The 19315-nt window shown below is 37.2% G+C and overlaps 1 protein-coding gene across 4 annotated transcripts in view; it reads left to right on the top strand.

Moving 5' to 3' along the window:
* The window catches only part of ERCC6L2 (ERCC excision repair 6 like 2), a 96610-nt gene that overhangs the window by 62644 nt on the left and 14651 nt on the right, over positions 1-19315 (top strand). For all 4 annotated transcript variants that reach the window (XM_034773253.1, XM_034773252.1, XM_034773251.1 and 1 more), the window contains 2 exons: positions 862-2089; positions 3683-3837. In XM_034773253.1, the coding sequence (XP_034629144.1) occupies positions 862-2089; positions 3683-3837 (1383 nt within the window). The remainder of the gene's footprint in view (positions 1-861; positions 2090-3682; positions 3838-19315) is intronic.

Raw genomic sequence — 19315 nt, 5'->3', positions numbered from 1 at the left:
GTGGCCTTTTGCAGTTTAATTTCTCATTTGGGAAGGGGGTTTAAGCTAAATAAAGAAAACTACTTTTATACCAGAATAAGCATGTCAAGACAATGAGTTATGCCAGGATAACTATATTGGTATAGCTAGTAAAGCTTTACTATGCAGATAAGACCGTAATAATTTACCCTTCTGTAGTTACCTTCCACATATATTTTGAAATATTTATGTACTTACTGTACATAGTTCTGTTCCTGTTTTCTGAACTTCTTCAGTTTTGTACTTGGCTAGATGATGTGTGCTTGGCGACAATAGTCCTTAAGTGATTCTAGAGTAGAAGGTTGTGTGCACAGCTCTTTAAAGCATTATAAATGGGAGCATTGGCCCCCAAATCCTAAAAGGTTGACCACCCTATTATGTGTTTTCCTTATAAATGATTTGATTATGTAGTGTTTTGGTTTGGACTGTTGAGTTGCTTTTCAACTTAAACAACTTGAAAGTTGCACCAAAATGAGTTCAAACTGTAAATGTAACAGTATGTTTACTGGACAAATGCAAACAAGTAAACAATAGGTAGTATGTGTTATTGTCCCAAATATTTAACACAGTTTACTAATATTGGTGGGGTTTTTTTGGTCATAATACACATGCTATTATTTGGTTAAATATTGTATTGCATACCAAAGCTTCCTATCTGTGTATTGAATATATACTTATTTTTGTATAGATTGGGTTTTATAATTTAGTGAAAATCCATTTTCTGTATTAGCGAGTCAAAGTTAGACATTGTTGTTCTACATATATTTTAAATAGCTTTTTTGTTTCGTTGTAATGTTAACTTCTGAGACAGTGATTTTCAGTATTTTTTTTTTTTTTTTTTAGCATGCAGAGCCAGGTTGTGAAGAAGATAAAGCTCCTCTCAAATCTAGAGAACAACTGGAGAAAGAGGAATTTGATTTTTATAGTGACTTTAGTGATGATGAACTTGTGGGAAGCTCAAAAACAAAAAAAAGCAGATTTTGCAATGCAAATGACATGCTAATTTCACAGAAACAGCTCACCTTAATGCAGTGTGGTTTTCCTAAACTGTTAGAGAGAGGAACTAAAGCTACTGAGGTCATTGATAGTAATGGTGCATCTGATCAAGAAAGCACAGATGCCTTGTCTGTGGGCCAAAGATCAAATGTAGATGTCAAGTGCATTGGTCTTCAGAAAAGTAGAAACTATAACAGTATTTTGAGACATCAGAGAACCACTGAGTCACCAAATAAAACTGAAAAACAAGATATGCGTTGTGTGATTGTAGCCCCAGATTGGCCTGTTTCTTCTGACTCTGAGGGAAAAAAGGACATTGAAAATAAAAATGAAGATCAGTGCATTTCAAAGGAAATTGGTGTAGTCATGGAGACTGAAGGCAGCTCTGAAGAGAGTGATGATATCATTTTTCCTTCCCAAGTTCCAGCTCACCAAGAAACTGCTCCTGCTAAAAATGTTAAAAGATGCGAGGCTGTATCAGAAAAATTGGAAGGGTCAGATACAGAAAAGACCACTAAACATACACCTAATGGAGACTCTTTGGCCTGTAAACAATCTCTGTTCCGTAATACTGGGTCAGTCTTTACCAAAACAAAGTCTTGGAAAAATGCCCAAAAAATCACAACATATGTGAAAGGCACTAGTGACATAAGTGATGAGTCTGATGATCTTGAAATACCCATATGGTCCAAATCAAGAAACCAGAAAGCCTTCACTGCTCTTGGGTTGAGACAAAAATGTGACCGAAATAAGGAGTTCTGTAACTCTTCCAAAACTGTGCTGCAGGCGAACAAGCCAAACAATGGAGAAAAGGAAACGGATTCACAGAATATAGGTGAATTTTCATCCTCTGAAGATGATTCACCAGTCAAGAAAATTCACTTAAGTAAGCAAAGTCATAAGCACAAAAAACAGAGACGCAGAATTCAGTTTGACCCCAAATCAGCCTGCCGTGTTAGAGGTGCCTCAGTTACAGTGTCGACACCCAGTCACTCTCGTGTGCATAAGACCTCTAGAAGTAAGAGAGCATGTGTCAATCAAGAAGAAAATGTGGGATCACTGGACAATTTTTTAGGTGATTGTAAAATTAAGAGTTTTTGTTCAGTAATTTAGTGGTACAATTTAATATGGAGAAGTTTTTTGCAGGTATATTAAAGGTGTCACTCTGTCCTTGTTTATATCTGATTTATTAAGAGTTCTTTAATATTGTCCTTCCCTTTTTATAGGCCTTGTTGATTTCACTGATTATTTTTATCCTTGTCTCTTCTGATTTGGTGGGCCACTCTGCAATACAGTGGATGCTGCATAATAGCAACATTTTGCTGGGAATCAATCCCATGCTATTAACATTAATGTTAATGGGATTCAGATTGTTAATGGGATTGGCAACGGCATGATGCTTTATTGAGTTTTTTTGGAATAAAGACCCCAGCTGGTTTGTATGGCAGCAGCCTAGGAAGAAAATGCAGGGAAATGCCTTCCCTTGCTGCAGCCTTGCAGACCTGCTTGCACCTGCAGCCCCGCCCACTGGGGGACCTCTACCGGAGTCCTGGCCCTGCAAGCTAGGAGGGGAGGCTGTGGGTGGGGCAGCACTGTGGAGTTGGGGCTGCAGCCTCGATGCCAAGGCTTTCCACAGGGAGTTGGGGGTGCTGAGGTCACACAGAGCAGCAAGGTACTTCTCACCACTGCTCTCCTCCTCCCCGCAGCCTCCCATACCAGCCCACAAGGAGAGGTACTATGCAGCTCTACAAGTTCCCAGCACCCCTGTTCTCCTGACACTGTCCTACCCACAGCTTCTCCTCCCCTCAGAAAGCCCCAGCATCCAAGCTGCAGCCACCCTCTCCGTTGCTGCCTACCCCAGTGCAGATTTGGGGAGTACAGCCAGAGAAAACTCATCCCAGCACTTCCTTCTCTGGCTGCAGTCCCACAAACTTGTCCTTCTGCTTATTGGCAACTGCCAGATAATGGCAACTTTTTGTTGGCAATCCAGGGGTGGCTAATAAGCAGAATCTACTGTATGCATATATTTCTATTTTGCTAAACATTTGCAATCACTACAAAAAAGGTGCATTAATGTATGATACAATTACATTTTCTAATTTGGGAATGAATAAATCAGTTCTCACCATAATGTTAACTTTTTCCTGTTATCAGTAACTGGTAATATTATCACTGAATATTATTTGAAATATGTACTGTGGTATTGGTAGTATGTATAATATGGAGGAGTTGGGGCAATTAGTCCTTAACTTTGAGCATTCATCTTTTAAAAACTTTGGGTGCCTTGGAACAAAGTTTGTCATTTCTCGGTATGTAAAAGGAAATTTACTAAAATGGTTGCAGCATTTAAATGGATATTAGCACAACTGAAGGATTTAAGGACAAAGCCCTAGATTTTTTGAAGGTATTTAGGCTCCTAAATCCCTTTTGAAAATGAGACTTAAGCTCCTAAATCAGTTAGCCATTGCAACGCTGAGTGCAGCAATGCCTAAATACCTTTAAAAATCTGGGCCTAAGTTACAGCCTAACAAAATTTAGGATTTCCACATTAACTTTATTAGCTTTTCTTTTAAAATTGCAATACATATCTATAATAGAGCTGATCTACCCATGCAGTATTTTGGAATGGCCAAAAGCGTTTGATTATACCTTTCTTCTCATGTATTAGATGGTGTTCAAGAAGTGGCTTATATTCATTCAAACCAGAATGTGGTTGGATCAAGCAAGGCTGAGAATCAGATGAGTAACTGGGCAGTGCGAGATGTGTTTGAGTTGAAGCAGTTTTCCCAGCTCCCTGCTAATATAGCAGTCTACTGTGCCAAGGTAAAGAGAAGGATTTGGGAAATGTTGTTTTGTTCTATTTTTATCCTCCTTATTCTTTCTTCAAACTTGATTTTCTGTTAATGGCCACCATGAATGATCAAAGCCACTGATGGTGGGAGGAGGAGGAGGAGGAGTTTCAAGTGGAGGCCTAATAAAATAACATACTGCGGCTATTTCTGTATTGGTCAGCCTTGAAGGTGTTGGGAACTGAGTTGAACAGCACCCTCTGCTGGATTCTGTAAGACTGTCTCAGAAGTAATATGCTTATCTGTTTTAGAACAGAGATTGGATACCTGAAATCTAATTCGGTGCCACATTTTCTCTGGTAATAGGACTTGGTTTGAGACCTGGAATCTTCAGTTTGCCTTTGGTCTAATTAATAAAGTAGCAAGTTACCAGAAGAGAAGGTTAACCTTCATGATATCCTTCACTAGGGCTGAAAAGTGTTTTAGTTAGAATCACTTACAAAGTCAAATACAAGTTTGCAGAAAGAGCTTTTTATGTCAAAATGTCTATTGTGATTAATTCAACTTTATGGGTTAGTGTAGTCTTTGTTAATTTAAGTCTGAAGTTGAAAATTGAATGCAAGCTTATTGAGAGCATTTCTAACATCTGCTTAATTTGTAGTGATGACTGTTTTTATGCTTTATAGCCATTATGTTTCATGTTAAATTACATTTGGAATAGAGATAAGCCTGAGTCTAAACTCTGATAAAGCTTCAAGTTTATATTTCAAACCTATTCTTTATTGGTTTTAATCTGCATTCCTGAATGCTGGGGCATTCTGATTTGGATCCAGATTTCAGACACTTAAGTGGGAATGTTCACATCCAGGTTTTTGGTTGGGGGGTTCATGTTTAATTTGGATTTAGATGGACACCATCAATTTATCTATTTGTAAAGATTAATCTGACCATTCCCCAGTCATTTTATTGCATACTACAAATATCTGTAGTTCCCCTAGACTGATCTCCAGGAACCACAAATGTTAGTAGCCTAGAGCAAATGCTTGGGGGTACATTCAGTTTAGTCTTCACAGATGTGTTTAACTACCATGAATAAACTAACAATCATTTAACTCAAGGCAAAAACTCTAGTCTGGATCTACATATATTAGGTCATTTCCATGCATTTCCTCATTAAGAGGTGTGCTTCCAGTACTATTGATGTACGGTAATTAATTGTTCTATTAACAAGGGGTGTTGCAGCAATATTATGCTGGGAAGATCAAACTAAGCCAATCAGCAATAAGTGAGATCTTTTCTGTAGTAAAAGTATTTGCATTTGAATCTCTCCCCTAAATAGACCATCAAATAAAAATACTCAAGAATACCACAGAAAGACCCCAGCCCCTAATAGCCAGGATTGACAACATCACTAGAATGCAAATGAAAGAAAAAATTGAGGAGAGTAGTGGGGCTTAATGACTCTAACGACAGCTGTATCTCAGATATTAGGCTACGAGAGTTTAGAGGCTTTTCTGTTGTTCATATAATTTGTTTCTCATTACATCCAAGTTCAGAATTGTCATGCCCACAGGTGTTACAAATTAATTTATCTCTGGTTAGTTTGTCAATCGATATGTTTCAAGGGTATCTGGTTTCTTAAACCAGAAGCAACAGTAACATCAATTAACTTGGAGATCTAAGTAGGAAGGAAAACATCAATAATGGTGGGGAAAACTGCCAGTTGACTTCATTTCCTGTTTTTACTCTGACGTAAAGGCATTAATTTAGCAGTAATTGCTAGATGTCTGTCTCTTCTAAAATGTAGAACTCTGAGTTTCACATGCTCTTCTTAAAGAGCTGCTAATGCCTCGTAGAAAACTTTGAAAAATTATCCACTTTTAGAAACAACTCTGCTGCTACTTTTTCTGTTTTCTCCTTTCCTTGTTTCTTTATTTTTATTACCAGGACTTTGTATGAAAAACAAATTGTTTGCTCTGGTATTCATTTCTTTTTGCTATTTATTTTTCACTTATTCAGTCAGTTTAGGATATTGTAATATTACAGTTAGGTGCCGTGACAAATACTGCAAAGAAAATTGTGAGGAATCAAATGAGGAATAGTCAAGAAAAGAAACATGCAAATTACTCTAGTGTTCTTAAAAACAGGTTGAAGTACTATCAACCAAACAAAATTCTTAATGAAAAAATCTTGTGGAGTCATGGGGAGTTTCAAGTTTAATCCTGGTAGAATTTTTTTGGTATGTTCATTTTATTCTCATAGTTCTCAAAACAAGGTTAGAAGATTTTGACAGAACAACTGAATGTTCTCGTGAAAGATTTGACTCTGCTCTTCAGAAGCACTGCCTTGCCATCTGTTTACCAGAAGTTTCCATATGAGTTAATGTTCTCTTTGATTTCTATGTTCACACTCCTTAATCTGATTTTTTTTAATATAGGGATTTTTTTGTGAATTTCTCTTTTGGTATCTCCTGTAGATCTTAGTCCTCTCAGCTGATTCCTCAACTCATGTACAACATAGCATGAAAAAATCTGTAGTGTGTTACATTTTACCTCTGGCCTCTTAAATATCTGTTCTGGGTTTGTTTTTTGGCGGGGTAGGATTTTTTTGTTTTGTTTTTACAGTTTCAGCTTTTTTTTTTTTTCCCTAAGCATCTTTGGAGAAGGATTGACCATCAGAATAATCTGATTTTCTTTCCTGTAGCAGATCAGTCTCTTCTCCTGGGCATTAACAAAATATCCCTTCCTATTCCCTTTTCCATGCCAACTTCTTCATGTTAAATTAATGTTTTTTATAATGTGTGTGTAATGTTACACTTTCAACTTTATAAAGCTGAAATTTATAAACACATTTCTGATAGAAAATAGTTATATCTCTAAAAGAAAGGGATACAAAAATATTAAAAGATGTCTAAGACACACCAAGGAAATAGTCAACTGCAGTAGCTGAATTTTAGAGCAAGAAATAAAATGCTTCGGGAAAATTAGGCTTGATTGGAGATATTTCTTTATTTCTGTCACCCTTGAGAAAATTAGATTTAAGGTGGAGAAACAGTATATATTATGAGTAGGGCTGTCAAGCGATTAAAAAAATTAATTGCAGTTAATTGCGTGATTATTCGCACTGTTAAACAATAATAGAATGCCATTTATTTAAATATTTTCTACGTTTTCAAATATATTGATTTCAATTATAACACAGAATACAAAGTGTACAGTGCTCACTTTATATTGATTTTTATTACAAATATTTGCACTGTAAAAACAAAAGAAATAGTATTTTTCAGTTCACCCAATACAAGTACTGTAGTGCAATCTCTTTATCATGAAAGTTGAACTTACAAATGTAGAATTGTGTACAAAAAAATCTGCATTCAAGAATAAAACAGTGTAAAACTTTAGAGCCTACAAGTTCGATCAGTCCTACTTCTTGTTCAGCCAATCCCTCAGACAAACAAGTTTGTTTACATTTGCAGGAGATAATGCTGCCCACTTCTTGTTCACAGTGTCACCTGAAAGTGAGAACAGATGTTCTCATTGCACCTTTGTAGCCGGCATCGCAAGATATTTACATGCCAGATGCACTAAAGATTCATGCTTCAACCGCCATTCCAGGGGACAGGCGTCCATGCTGATAACGGGTTCTGCTCGATAGCAATCCAAAGCAGTGCAGACCAAAGCATGTTCATTTTCACCATCTTGAGTCAGATGCCACAAGCAGATGGTTGATTTTCTTTTTTGGTGGTTCGGGTTCTGTAGTTTCCGCATCGGAGTGTTGCTCTTTTAAGACTCCTGAAAGCATGCTCCACACCTCATTCCTCTCAGATTTTGGAAGGCATTTCAGATTCTTAAACCTTGGGTCGAGTACTGTAGCTATCTTTAGAAATCTCACATTGGTACCTTCTTTGTGTTTTGTCAGATCTGCAGTGAAAGTGTTCTTAAAATGAATAACGCGCTGAGTCATTTTCTGAGACTACTATAACATGAAATATATGGCAGAATGCGGGCAAAACAAAGCAGGGGACATACAATTCTCCCCCAAGGAGTTCAGTGACAAATTTAATTAACAGATTATTTTTCTGATGAGCGTCATCAGCATGGAAGCATGTCCTCTGGAGTGGTGGCCGAAGCATGAAGGGGCATACGATTGTTTAGCATACCTGGCACATAAATACCTTGCAATGCTGTCTACGAAAGTGCCATGCGAACACCTGTTCTCACTTTCAGGTGACATTGTAAATAAGAAGCTGGAAGCATTAACTCCTGTAAATGTAAACAAACTTGTTTGTCTTAGCAATTGGCTGAACGAGAAGTAGGACGGAGTGGACTTGTAGGCTCTAAAGTTTTGCATTGTTTTGTTTTTGAGTGCAGTTATGTAACAAAAAAAATTAACATTTGTAAGTTATACTTTCACGATAAAGAGATTGCATTACAGTACTTGTATGAGGTGAATTGAAAAATACTGTTTCTTTTGTTGATCATTTTTGCAGGGCAAATATTTGTAATCAAAATAATAATATAAAGTTAGCACTCTATACTTTGTATTCTGTGTTGTAACTGAAATCAATATATTTGAAAATGTAGAAAAAATCCAAAAATATTTAATAAATTTCAATTGGTATTCTGTTGTTTAACAATGCGATTAAAACTGCAATTAATTGCAATTAATTTTTTTGAGTTAATTGTTTAACTGCAATTAATCAACAGCCCTAATTATGAGTCAAGACAACATGCTGTGAGAATATTTACAGTCTGAGTTTTCTTCAGATTATATTATATCGTTCTTTGATTAAACCAATACATGAATTATTATATGAATGCTCTGTAGCAAGAATTCAGCCAAATGCAAACTGAAAAAACAATAGCTAATATGGTAGCTGGATGAACACGACTGCAGCAAAAGATCAATCAACAGAGGAAATAAGAAAAGCTGAGTATACACAGACACTTTTCATTCATGTACTGAGTGTGAATGGGTTTATCAATCCTGTGTACCTGAGAAGTAAAGAAGGGATTAATGCATGCACTAAAAAGCAGAAAGTGTCTCAGCTGGAGTGGATTACAGCAACCATGAAGGCTGTTCCCTTAGTGGAGAAATGGGTGGCTTGGGAGAAGGAGCTGTGCTGTGAGCAGCTGGATGGGCTTATGGGCTACCTCACCTGCTCAGGAAGATGAGTTCCTGAATAGTAAATAGACTTGAAAGGGCTTGGTTGTAGCAAGCTTGAGTCTTATTATTTGTTTGCGATACACCAAGCTGTTCTTTGTTTTGTCTTGTTTTTTTAACCTACATTTAATCTGCAAGGGCTTGATTTAGCCTTTTAAAGCGAGCAACTGTACTCAGCATTTAAAATAATGAATGGCAAACACATATCAAACTATTGAAATTTAGAATCTGTCATAACATTCTTAATATAAAGACTAAAATCTGAAATTTAAAAAACCAGCTTGAAGCTTTGAGTCCTCTATCCCAATTTTAAAAGTAATAGTGTATATTTAATTGTATTAGTTCTAACTGTCCTAAACAAGAAATAGAGATTAAACTCTATCCAGATTTGCAATGAATATACTTTATCCAATGTTTCTTTGTATAAATATAAATCTTTAAAGCCAAACTAAATCCTTTTGGAAACTAAGGTCAAAGAAGGCAAACTATTTTGAAGGTCTTTTGGACAGAGTAATAGTAGAGTCCAACAAAATTCTAGTAATCAGATACAGGTAGGAAGGACTTTGGACTTTATAACACACAGTAGATCTCTTATTGACCATTCCAAAATTGAAAGCCTAGAAGAGAGCAGGTCCATAGAACAAGTCTGAGTGAAGAAGGTTCCTCTTGAAGTAAATAGTTTCCCTGCTAATTTTTCCACACCTTACAGTGCTTTGCCCATCCTCAACTAATTTAATGGGATCCAGAGGCCCCATCGTCTTCAGCATTTGTTTACATAAAAATGATTCATACTTCTGTTGTCAGTGCACAAACAACCACAAACTTGCTTAAAATACTGACATTATTACAAGGGGAATTTACCGCCATTAACAATGTGTCGCCATACATTACAAAGAAAACCTGCGTTTGTATTCTCTGCCGGGGGTGAAATCAGATGGAAAGGAAGTATATTCAAATGGAAAAAGTTTCTGAAGGGGGAAAAATATTCAGTGCAAATGAAGCAGTAGATTGAATGGTGTGGTCTTCTGTAGCCATCATTTTAGTAAAGATGAAGAGCCCATGTCAGACCATCATTAACCCTCACTGATTTCAACCTTACTGAAGACAAAGACCAAAAGTCATGACAGCTATGCAAATAACAAAACCAAGCTTTTACACATTCCTCTTGGAGTGAGGTGAATAGTAGGGAGAAAATATAGGTGTTCACATATTTCTTCAGAGCTGACATGCCCACTAAATATTTGCACAGTTTGCATTTCCATTCCTCTTATGCGCAGGGTGACTAAAGACTGTAGGAACCTGGCTGATTTTCAGTGGTGGGTGTTCATGATTTATTTCCCTTAATATTCTTTTGCTTTTTTGGATAACTTGCACTCTTATTAGTGAACTTTTTTTTTTAGTTAAACATAAAAGAAATAAAAGCCTCCCAGAGCCAAGATGAAATATCCTCTTCTACTGTTTCCAGTCTATTCTGAAATGAATATCTGGATTCCATAATTAATTCCCTAATTAATTTCTGTGTTAATTGGCAAAAACAGTCTACATGAAAATTCAAAAGTACAGGGGTCTGAGATGGCCTTTCTTTAGCTCTTTTAAAGCTGATTTTTTAAAAAAAAAAGCAGTGGGGGGGGGAAAGAATTTGAAGAAGGGGAAATTTACTTCACAGAACAATTATAAAAACAGGGACAGGGTATATTTAAGTATTTTGAAAAACTGATAATATCCTACATTAGAGCTAATTTGCTCTCAATAAATGGAAATGCTTTAGTCACAAAACTTGTACTGTACCTGTGGGTTATATGGAGCCTTCGAGTTGTGTGTATTTTTTTTTTTTTTTCCAGTCAACTGCATGTTTTCAACTTAAGTTTACTTAAAGTTTTACTGAAAAGAAATGTACAAAGACAGCCATTCAATTGAGGATTAATTACTATGGCAACTGAAATGTGGTGACTGAAAAGGGGGAGGATGTATTCTCCCCTCAGCTTCCTGCCAGCTGTCATATTCAACCTCTGCGGCATGAATCCTGGCCAAAATATAGAGTGTGACCAGCTCTAAGAAACTATATCTGTATTTTTATAAATTGGTACAAGTATCACACTATAAAAGAAGACTTAATCCCCTGAATTGGATGACAGACACTTGGCACTCTTGCCAGTGTTTGACAGAGAAATAACTGGATGCTTTGTAGTAAAACCTGGATTAATGGTAAACCCCTCTTTATGTTATTGCAGTGTGGTGTAAATGAGAGAACTAAGCATGCTGTCAGTCTAGAAAAAAATGTGCCCTTTGTATACCCAATGCAGGTTTACGTGCTGCTTAGAATACTGTAAATACAAAAGTTGTGTTATTAAGAACTCCTCTTTATCGTATTTGTATTATATTGGCATTTTTTAGATTGCTTAAACAAAGGATTTCCATCAGCTATAGTAGATTTGATTGCAGTGTGTTTATACAGCTTTTTCATTCAGCCAGGAAAGATAGGTTGTTTACAGTGAGTAGACTTTGGGGAGATAACATTCCATTATCCTGCTCTTTCAGGGTAGAGAAGGGTATTGTGCTTTAAAATAATTGTTCCCAAATGATTGGCCTGTAATGTTGTTTCATTAAGGTTACTATTTCAGCATATTATGGAATTAACCCTTTCAATGTAATTTTTAATGTACTATACACAAAATTTTATAAAGCTTATAGCTGTTGGTCAGATGTTGTTCTGGGCTATCTGCAATAATCGGGAGATGGAGTTGTTTTGAGGTCTTCTGGCTTCTAATAGAATAAGCAATTACCAACTGGTCTTGAGTTGTGAGAGAAGCTAGTGGTTCTTTCCCCTTTTGAGCAACAATGATGATGATGATTGATTTGTGGTTAGGTTTTCTGATGCACTAAGGAGATATGAAACTTGAATGAATTAATCCTGTTAACCAGCTAAAAACTAAAATAAATTGCTGCTGCCCCTGGAAATATCTTCTCTCCATCTGACTGGAGAAGAGGCAGTGAGAAGTAGAAGATTGTGCAGAGCAGAGAGACATCTGTCCTTGGTTGACCTGGTAGCCTATTATCAGCACTTTCCAGTTCCAAGCTTGAGATCACAATTTCAGGAATGATGTCTGTCTGTGGCGGATCTGAAGTTGAACATGTCAGAAAGGCAGAGTGTTGAGTGTTGCATGGAAGGAGAGGAAATAGAAAAGCTATGTATTGCTCTGAGAACTTCTGCCTCATCTGGACTAGTTTGGGCTGTTTCCTGTCCTGACTAAAGGATGTTTCATCTCTGTAGTTGATGGGAGCATTCTTGTTGGACAGTTACAGGTAAGTCTAACTGAGGAGTAGTGATTTTTTTTTTAAACAGATGAAAATACAAAGTAGTTGAATGCTGGCCCCTGTATAAACTGGTCTTGTGAAAATGGAGCGTATGGCTGAATACAGACTGATATCATGATGTCTGCCTTGGATGTTGGCAGAATCTGTTGATATCTTGACTGTAGCCATATAAAAAGGAACTGGGGCTAATATTGTGGTAAATGGAATCAAACCCATTCCCTTCACAAAGAGCCACTTGCTTTCATTGGTTTTTTACCAGAGGTGTTCCCAAACAAAGAGTTAAATATGAATATTTCAGAGGACTTCAGTTAACAACCAAAATTTCTTCATCACTCACTATCTTCCCACTCAGTTAGAAGGCGGCCACTCACCTTTGTGCCCCACTGGTCCCTGCAGCAGCCAGAGGCTGGCTCAAGTTCCAGCACAAGTTAGAGTAGCCTCAGCGATGCTGCAATATGTGCCATTTGATAATTGCTCCCAAGAGGCTGTTACACTAGCTGGGGGATCACTTGAGCAACAAAGCATTCCAGCCCCATCCACACCCTCAACCGTTTTCCTGAAATGTCTTCTACAGTGTGGGGCAAGTGGTGGTGACATAAAGCTGGCTATACTAGCTCTTTGACATCTAAGGAATCCTTATCGGCTCAGTAAGGGCAGTTTTCTGAGTGCTTTGCACCACAGAAGGGCTGAAATAATGCCGGGCTCTGGTCCTTACTATTGTTGTTTTTTGATTATTATTTTTTTATCATTAAATCTTTAAGGAAGTCAAGGAAGTAATTTAGTCCCACAGTACATTGTAATTTAGAGTTCTGTTGGTTGCTTTGTTGTGTGCAGAATATACTTCTATTAAAAGAATTCCAATGATTGAACTGTGTAGTGTTATGAAATATTAATTGTATAGGGACAGTCTCAGACCCCTTGCTCACACTATTGAGCAAGTGTTCTAATTGACTTCAAAAAGTCTACCACAGAATTAGGTCTGATAACGGATGTGAAATTGCAGAGAGTTGATTTCCTTTTGGAAGAAGTTAAGTTGAGGAATTGAATATTGGGGTTTGTAATTACATTAAGAACCTTCCTAATATTCTGTATTACAAGATCAAAACAATTTTAGCAGCTTTATTTTTACATGTAATTTTAGTCCTCTTTACTTAAAGGCAATGTTAACTTCAGGAGCCATTTTAAAACATAATCCTTACAGTTTGTATCTTAAATATTGTGGTGACAGATACCTAAGATTAGATAGACACTAACACTTGTAATTACAGTATTATCTTCATTAGTTGATGAGCTATAGATAAAAGAACAATTCTGCTTTCAGACTACCAGATCTGAGGCAAGTGTATCATGGTATAACACTAGCTATCCCATCGTTATTGATGAAGCTAGCTATTTTGTGATCTTGGCTGTATGGGTATCATGTTGAAGAGGGACTAGATAATGTATATGATCCTTAAGGAAGAGAGATGCTGACTACATTATTATTTGAGCAGCTTCTTGCTTGCAGAGTAGTAGGGTTTCTTAAAGAGAAAGCCTTGCTTCGTGCTTATCTGTCTGGAAGTGGATGGTAGAAGAAACCAAAAATGAAGTGAACAAGAGTAATCTCAAGTTGCAGATTTTATATGCTCTAGCAAATACAGAAAACATACCCAAATACAATGAAAACTGGATAAGAAAGTTTCTAAAAAAGTATAATGAAAGATGGCAACAACTCATATGTGATGTGAGAAAAGCCATTGGAAAGAAAAGCAGAGGAAATTTTTAAGGAGAGGAAAAAAAAAAGTAAGTAAACAGACATTTGGGACTGTGAATGAGCCCCAATGGGAAATTCAGTCGTCCAAAGTCTGTGGACTTTCAGGACATGGTGCAGGCTCCATCTGTTCTCTCAACTTTTGAAGGGATTGGGGTTAGGCATGAGGCAGCATAGGTATTTGCTTGTTGTTTTGTTGTGAGTAGATGTTAAGGAGACAGTCCGGCTGGATTTCTCTATTATATTTCATAATTTGTATGACTGATGGCAGGGCATCTAGAAGTTTGAATAGTTAAAGTTTTGTTTGTTTTTAGAAATGAAAATAATTAGATAATGAAACTGTACAAGGGAAGACATCCTGAATATCTGGCGGTAGTGATTTCATGTATCCTTGAAGGGAGAAGCTAGTTAACACTGCTCTGGCTATGAGGGGGGGAAAGATGCACAGGGGAAATGATGGCTGGAAGCCTGTATGTTGCAAGAAAACTGCTGCAGGGTAATAGGTTCGGTGGGTGAACAGGCAATAAGTTAGAGAGAGGAAGAGTCCCAGAGAATATATTTATGCTGAAGTACTTTAACATGTGAAGTCCCACAGTTTTTGAAGGAAATTCATTGTCACTGAAGCAGCCTGGATAAATTAGGAATTACCACAGGGTTCAGAACTATCTAGAAAAAATTCCCATTGCAAAATCACCCATGTAGCTAAATGCGGCCCCACAGCACATGCTCATGTAGAGTACCATGCCTGATGCCCCCACTTGTAGTCTGTTCTGATTCCAGCACTAGCAAAAATCTGTAGCAACAATTCATTTTGCAGCCAGATTGACTCAGTCATAGGTGAGGAGGGAGCTGAATGGGCCCCCACACTTATTTGCCTGGGGGGGAGGGATAGCTCAGTGGTTTGAGCATTGGCCTGCTGAACTCAGGGTTGTGAGTTCAATCCTTAAGGGGGCCACTTGGGGATCTGGGGAAAAATCAGTATTTGGTCCTGCTAGTGAAGGCAGGGGGCTGGACTCAATGACCTTTCAAGGTCCCTTCCAGTTCTAGGAGATAGGATATCTCCATTAATAAAATAAATAAAATAAAATAAAAAATAAAGTTCCATAACATGTAGGGCCAGCCCTGCTTGGTGTACAGTAGCATGCCCCTTGCAGGAAGCAAGTATATGAATGTTGTATGCCTTCAAAAGTGGACATGGATATGATCACAGAAAATAATTGTGTTTACTATAGGCCTGTTAAACATTTTAAAAGATCCCTCTCACTTTGGAGGGAGAGGGTATTTAGATTATCACACATTGCTAAAAGATGTCCGAGTTTCGTTGAGGATTGAAGATAGAATGTCAATCTGGAAGCAATGACTGTCATGCCCCAGTTTCACTCATTCTTACATTCACGTCTGAAAGTACATGTGAACGTAAGGATTGAGTAAGGGCTGTGGGACTTGAAATATGCAGATGCTGCCATTTTTGCTGGACCTTTGAGAGTTTTCAAAACACACACACACATCCACTTATAGCTTCCTATCACAAAAGACAGTTTTCTCTATTCATTCTTCATTTTCTATGTATGGCTCTTCTTCTCAAACTTATAAGCAAGGGTTTGGTCTTTGGAAAACTGATGTATATTTTGAATACTCTGTGCAGAAGAAGTGGAATATGAAGAGGTCAAAATAACTGCTTTCTCAGGAAGTATTTTTAATCAATGACGTAGTCTAAAGGTTGTAGAGCACTTAAAATAATTCTCCCTGATCTTCCCCAGTCTTTCTTTGCTGGTGCAGCACAGGGAAGTCTCTTTACAGCAGGTACTGTTGCACAGTCATGCAAGAGATAGTGAAACAAGAGGAAGGTGAGGAGAGAGGAATGACTGAGTTGCCACATGCACCTTTCCCCACATTTAACTGGGGCCTCACAATCCCATTTAATTGGGCATATAGCAGCTCTCAGTTTGAGATGTCGGTCTAAACTCAGTTTCTTATCCTTAACCTTCACATTTTTTCCAGCACATGGCTGATATTGTCCAGTTCCTTAAGGTTTATTTCGTTAAGTTAACTTTATAGGATGCAAAAATATTGACTGATACTTGAATTGGTAGATGAAGGGCTTTCATCTCTGACACTGGACATTACCCTGTAGGGTTTTGTTTGAAAATATATTCTCAATCTTTAGTGATTTAATTTAGACTACATTTGGCAGATTTTCTTCTGACAGAGTGTGGACAACTGTGATGGACTAGATTGAATGTAGTCAAGTACATTTAAGCAGGCTAATTAGAAAATGTGGTAAACTACATAGGGAAATGTTTTTTACCGTGGAAGTATCATATCTCTGAATGATAGTGTATTGATTGACCAGAATCCTCATGGGTTTCCTCATTCTGTCTTCAGATGTTTCAAAATATTTTGCACATCATCATGTATTTGGAATTTTTAAGCATATGCATTTTCTTTCAAATAAATTGGGAAAAAATGGTTGAACATATTACTTCATATCCAGGTGTTGTCTGGAATTCTAATCCTGGGGAAAAGAACCCAGGCTGTGTTTGGCAAAACATTTGAAAATTTATAGATATATATTAACTCTTGCTTCTGGTTCTCTGGTTTAATGCAATAGTATGCCACTTCACATTTCATTACACCACACTACCCAAAATTCACATGCACAAGTCAGCAGTACTCATCCCACTTTTCAGCAAACAGCTCTAAAAGATTGGGAAGTGAGGATTTATCACTAAAGGTTTGTTACTTTTTCAAAATGTCCAGCAGCATATTTACTAGTTTTATTATACAGTAGAATTAAAAAAATCAGAACTAAACTACATGCACAAAATATGACTTGTGATACGGATTCTAGCTTTTTATTGTTTTGTTCATTTCTTCACTTGGTCACTTCCCTGTTCACTTTCTCCACACCATTCATGATTTTATAGACCTTTATTATATCCCTCCTTTTTTGTCTCTTTTGCAAGCTGAACAGTCTGTCTTTTTAATCTCTCCTCATATGGAAACTTCCATACCCCTAATCATTTTTGTTGCCTTTCTCTGTACTTTTTCAATTCTAATCTCTCTGCTTTTGAGATGAGGTGACCAGAATTGCATGCAATATTCAAGATGTGGGCATACCACGGACTTGTATGTGGCATTATGATATTTTCTGTCTTAGCATCGGTCACTTTCCTAATGGTTACTAACATTGTTAGCTTTTTTTTACTTCTGCTGCACATTGAGCAGATATCTTCAGAGAACTGTCCACGATGATTCCAAGAGCTCATTCTTGAGTGGTGACAGCTAATTTAGACCCCGTCATTTTGTATGTATGGTTGGGATGATGTTTTCCATTGTGCGTTATTTTTCATTTATCATATCATTGAATTTCATCTGCCATTTTGTGGCCCATTTTTTGTGAGATCCCTTTGTAATTCTTCTCAGTCAGCTTTGGGCTTAACTGTCTTGAATAATTTTGTATCATCTGCAAACTTTGCCACCCCCTTTTCCAAATCATTTATGACTATGTTGAACAGCACTAGTTCCAGTACAGATCCTATTTACCTCAGTTCTCTCCAATGTGAAAACTGACCCTTTATTTCTACCTTTTTGTTTCCTATCTTTTAACCAGTTACTGACCCATGAGAGGACCTTCCCTCTAATTATATAACCTCTTTATCCCATGACTACTTACTTTGCTTATAAGAGCCTTTGGTGAGGGATTTTGTCAAAGGTTTTCTGAAAGTCCAAGTACTCCATATCACCTTGGTCCACATGCTTGTTGACCCTCTCAAAGAATTCTAATAGATTTGGTGAGGTATGATTTCCCTTTACAAACACCATGTTGACTCTTCCCCAGCATCTTGTATTCATCTAGGTATCTGATAATTCTGTTCGTTATTATAGTTTCAACCAATTTCCCTGATACTGAAGTTAGACTTATTAGCCTGTAATTGACAGGCTCACCTCTGGAGCCTTTTTTTAAAATGATCATCGCATTAGCTATCCTCTAGTCAGCTGGTACAGAGGCTGATTTAAGTGATAGATTACATGGCAAAGTTAGTAGGTCTGTAATTTCATATTTGAGTTCCTTCAGAACATCTGGTCCTGGTGACTTATTACTGTTTAATTTATAAATTTGTTCCAAAACCTCTTCTATTGACACTTCAATCTGAGACAGTTCCTCAGATGTGTCTCCTAAAAAGAATGGCTTAGGTGTGGGAATCTCCTTCTCATCCCCTGCAGTGAAGACAGATGCAACAAATTCATTTACCGTCTCGCAACAGCCTTGTCTTCCTTGAGTGCTCCTTTAGCACCTCGATCATCCAGTGGCTCCACGGACCATTTGTCAGGCTTCCTGCTTTGATGTATTTTTTAAAAAAATTACTTAGTTTTTTATTTTGCTACTTGCTCTTCAGAGGTTTTGGCCTGCCTAATTATACTTTGACATCTGACTTGCCAGAGTTTATGCTCCTTTCTATTTTCCTCACTATGATTTGACTTCCAATTTTTAAAGCATGTCTTTTTATCTCTAACTGCTTCTTTTACTCTGTTTAGCCATGGCAGCATTTTTTGGTCCTCGTACTGATTTTTTTTAACGCTTTTTTTTAAAGACATAAATCTTATTCCAAAGTCATAATATTCTGTGGAGTACTTGTAAGTGAGCATGGCATTTTACAAACATGATGGTCTCTGTACCAAGGAGTTTGCAATCTTAAGGTCCAATCCTATAAAAGGATATGATTGTATCCAGTCCCATGCAGTTCAATCAGTCTTTGCAGGAATGGTGCCTAATTCAGATGTATACAAATGAAATGAGATAATACAAATGAAATAGGCCAATGGTGTAATGTCAGCATGGAATTTGGTGCTAGAGGGCTTATAACAAATGATGTGGGTTTGAAGGTGGAGCGGAAAGGCCCTTGAGGAACAAGAAAATGGCAGCTGTTGAAAGGAAGTTGCTGGCATGAAATAGGCTTGAAGCAGAGGGTAAGAGAAGAAGCCAAGCAGCCATGAAGAGTGAGGACTGGAAAGAACATAAGCAACGTGAGAGTGAAAAGGAGGAAATGAGAGTAGGCTTGATGAGAGTAATACATAGAAATCCAATTCAAAGCACAAACAAAACAAGAAAGAAGCAGCCAAAATATTCCTGTGAAGTTTTTGGTTATTTTAACAGTAATTATAATATGAAAAATTGATATTTGAAAGTAAACAGACAACAAAAGAATTTTTCAAATTGTGTCAAATGATTCACTTACCTACATGCAAAATATACTGCTGCATTTAGGCCTTATCCCAGCTA

Source organism: Trachemys scripta, chromosome 6 (assembly GCF_013100865.1).
Source record: "Trachemys scripta elegans isolate TJP31775 chromosome 6, CAS_Tse_1.0, whole genome shotgun sequence".
Classification (NCBI taxonomy): domain Eukaryota; kingdom Metazoa; phylum Chordata; order Testudines; family Emydidae; genus Trachemys; species Trachemys scripta.
Note: the sequence above shows the minus strand (reverse complement) of the source record. Positions and strands in the feature narration are given on the sequence as shown.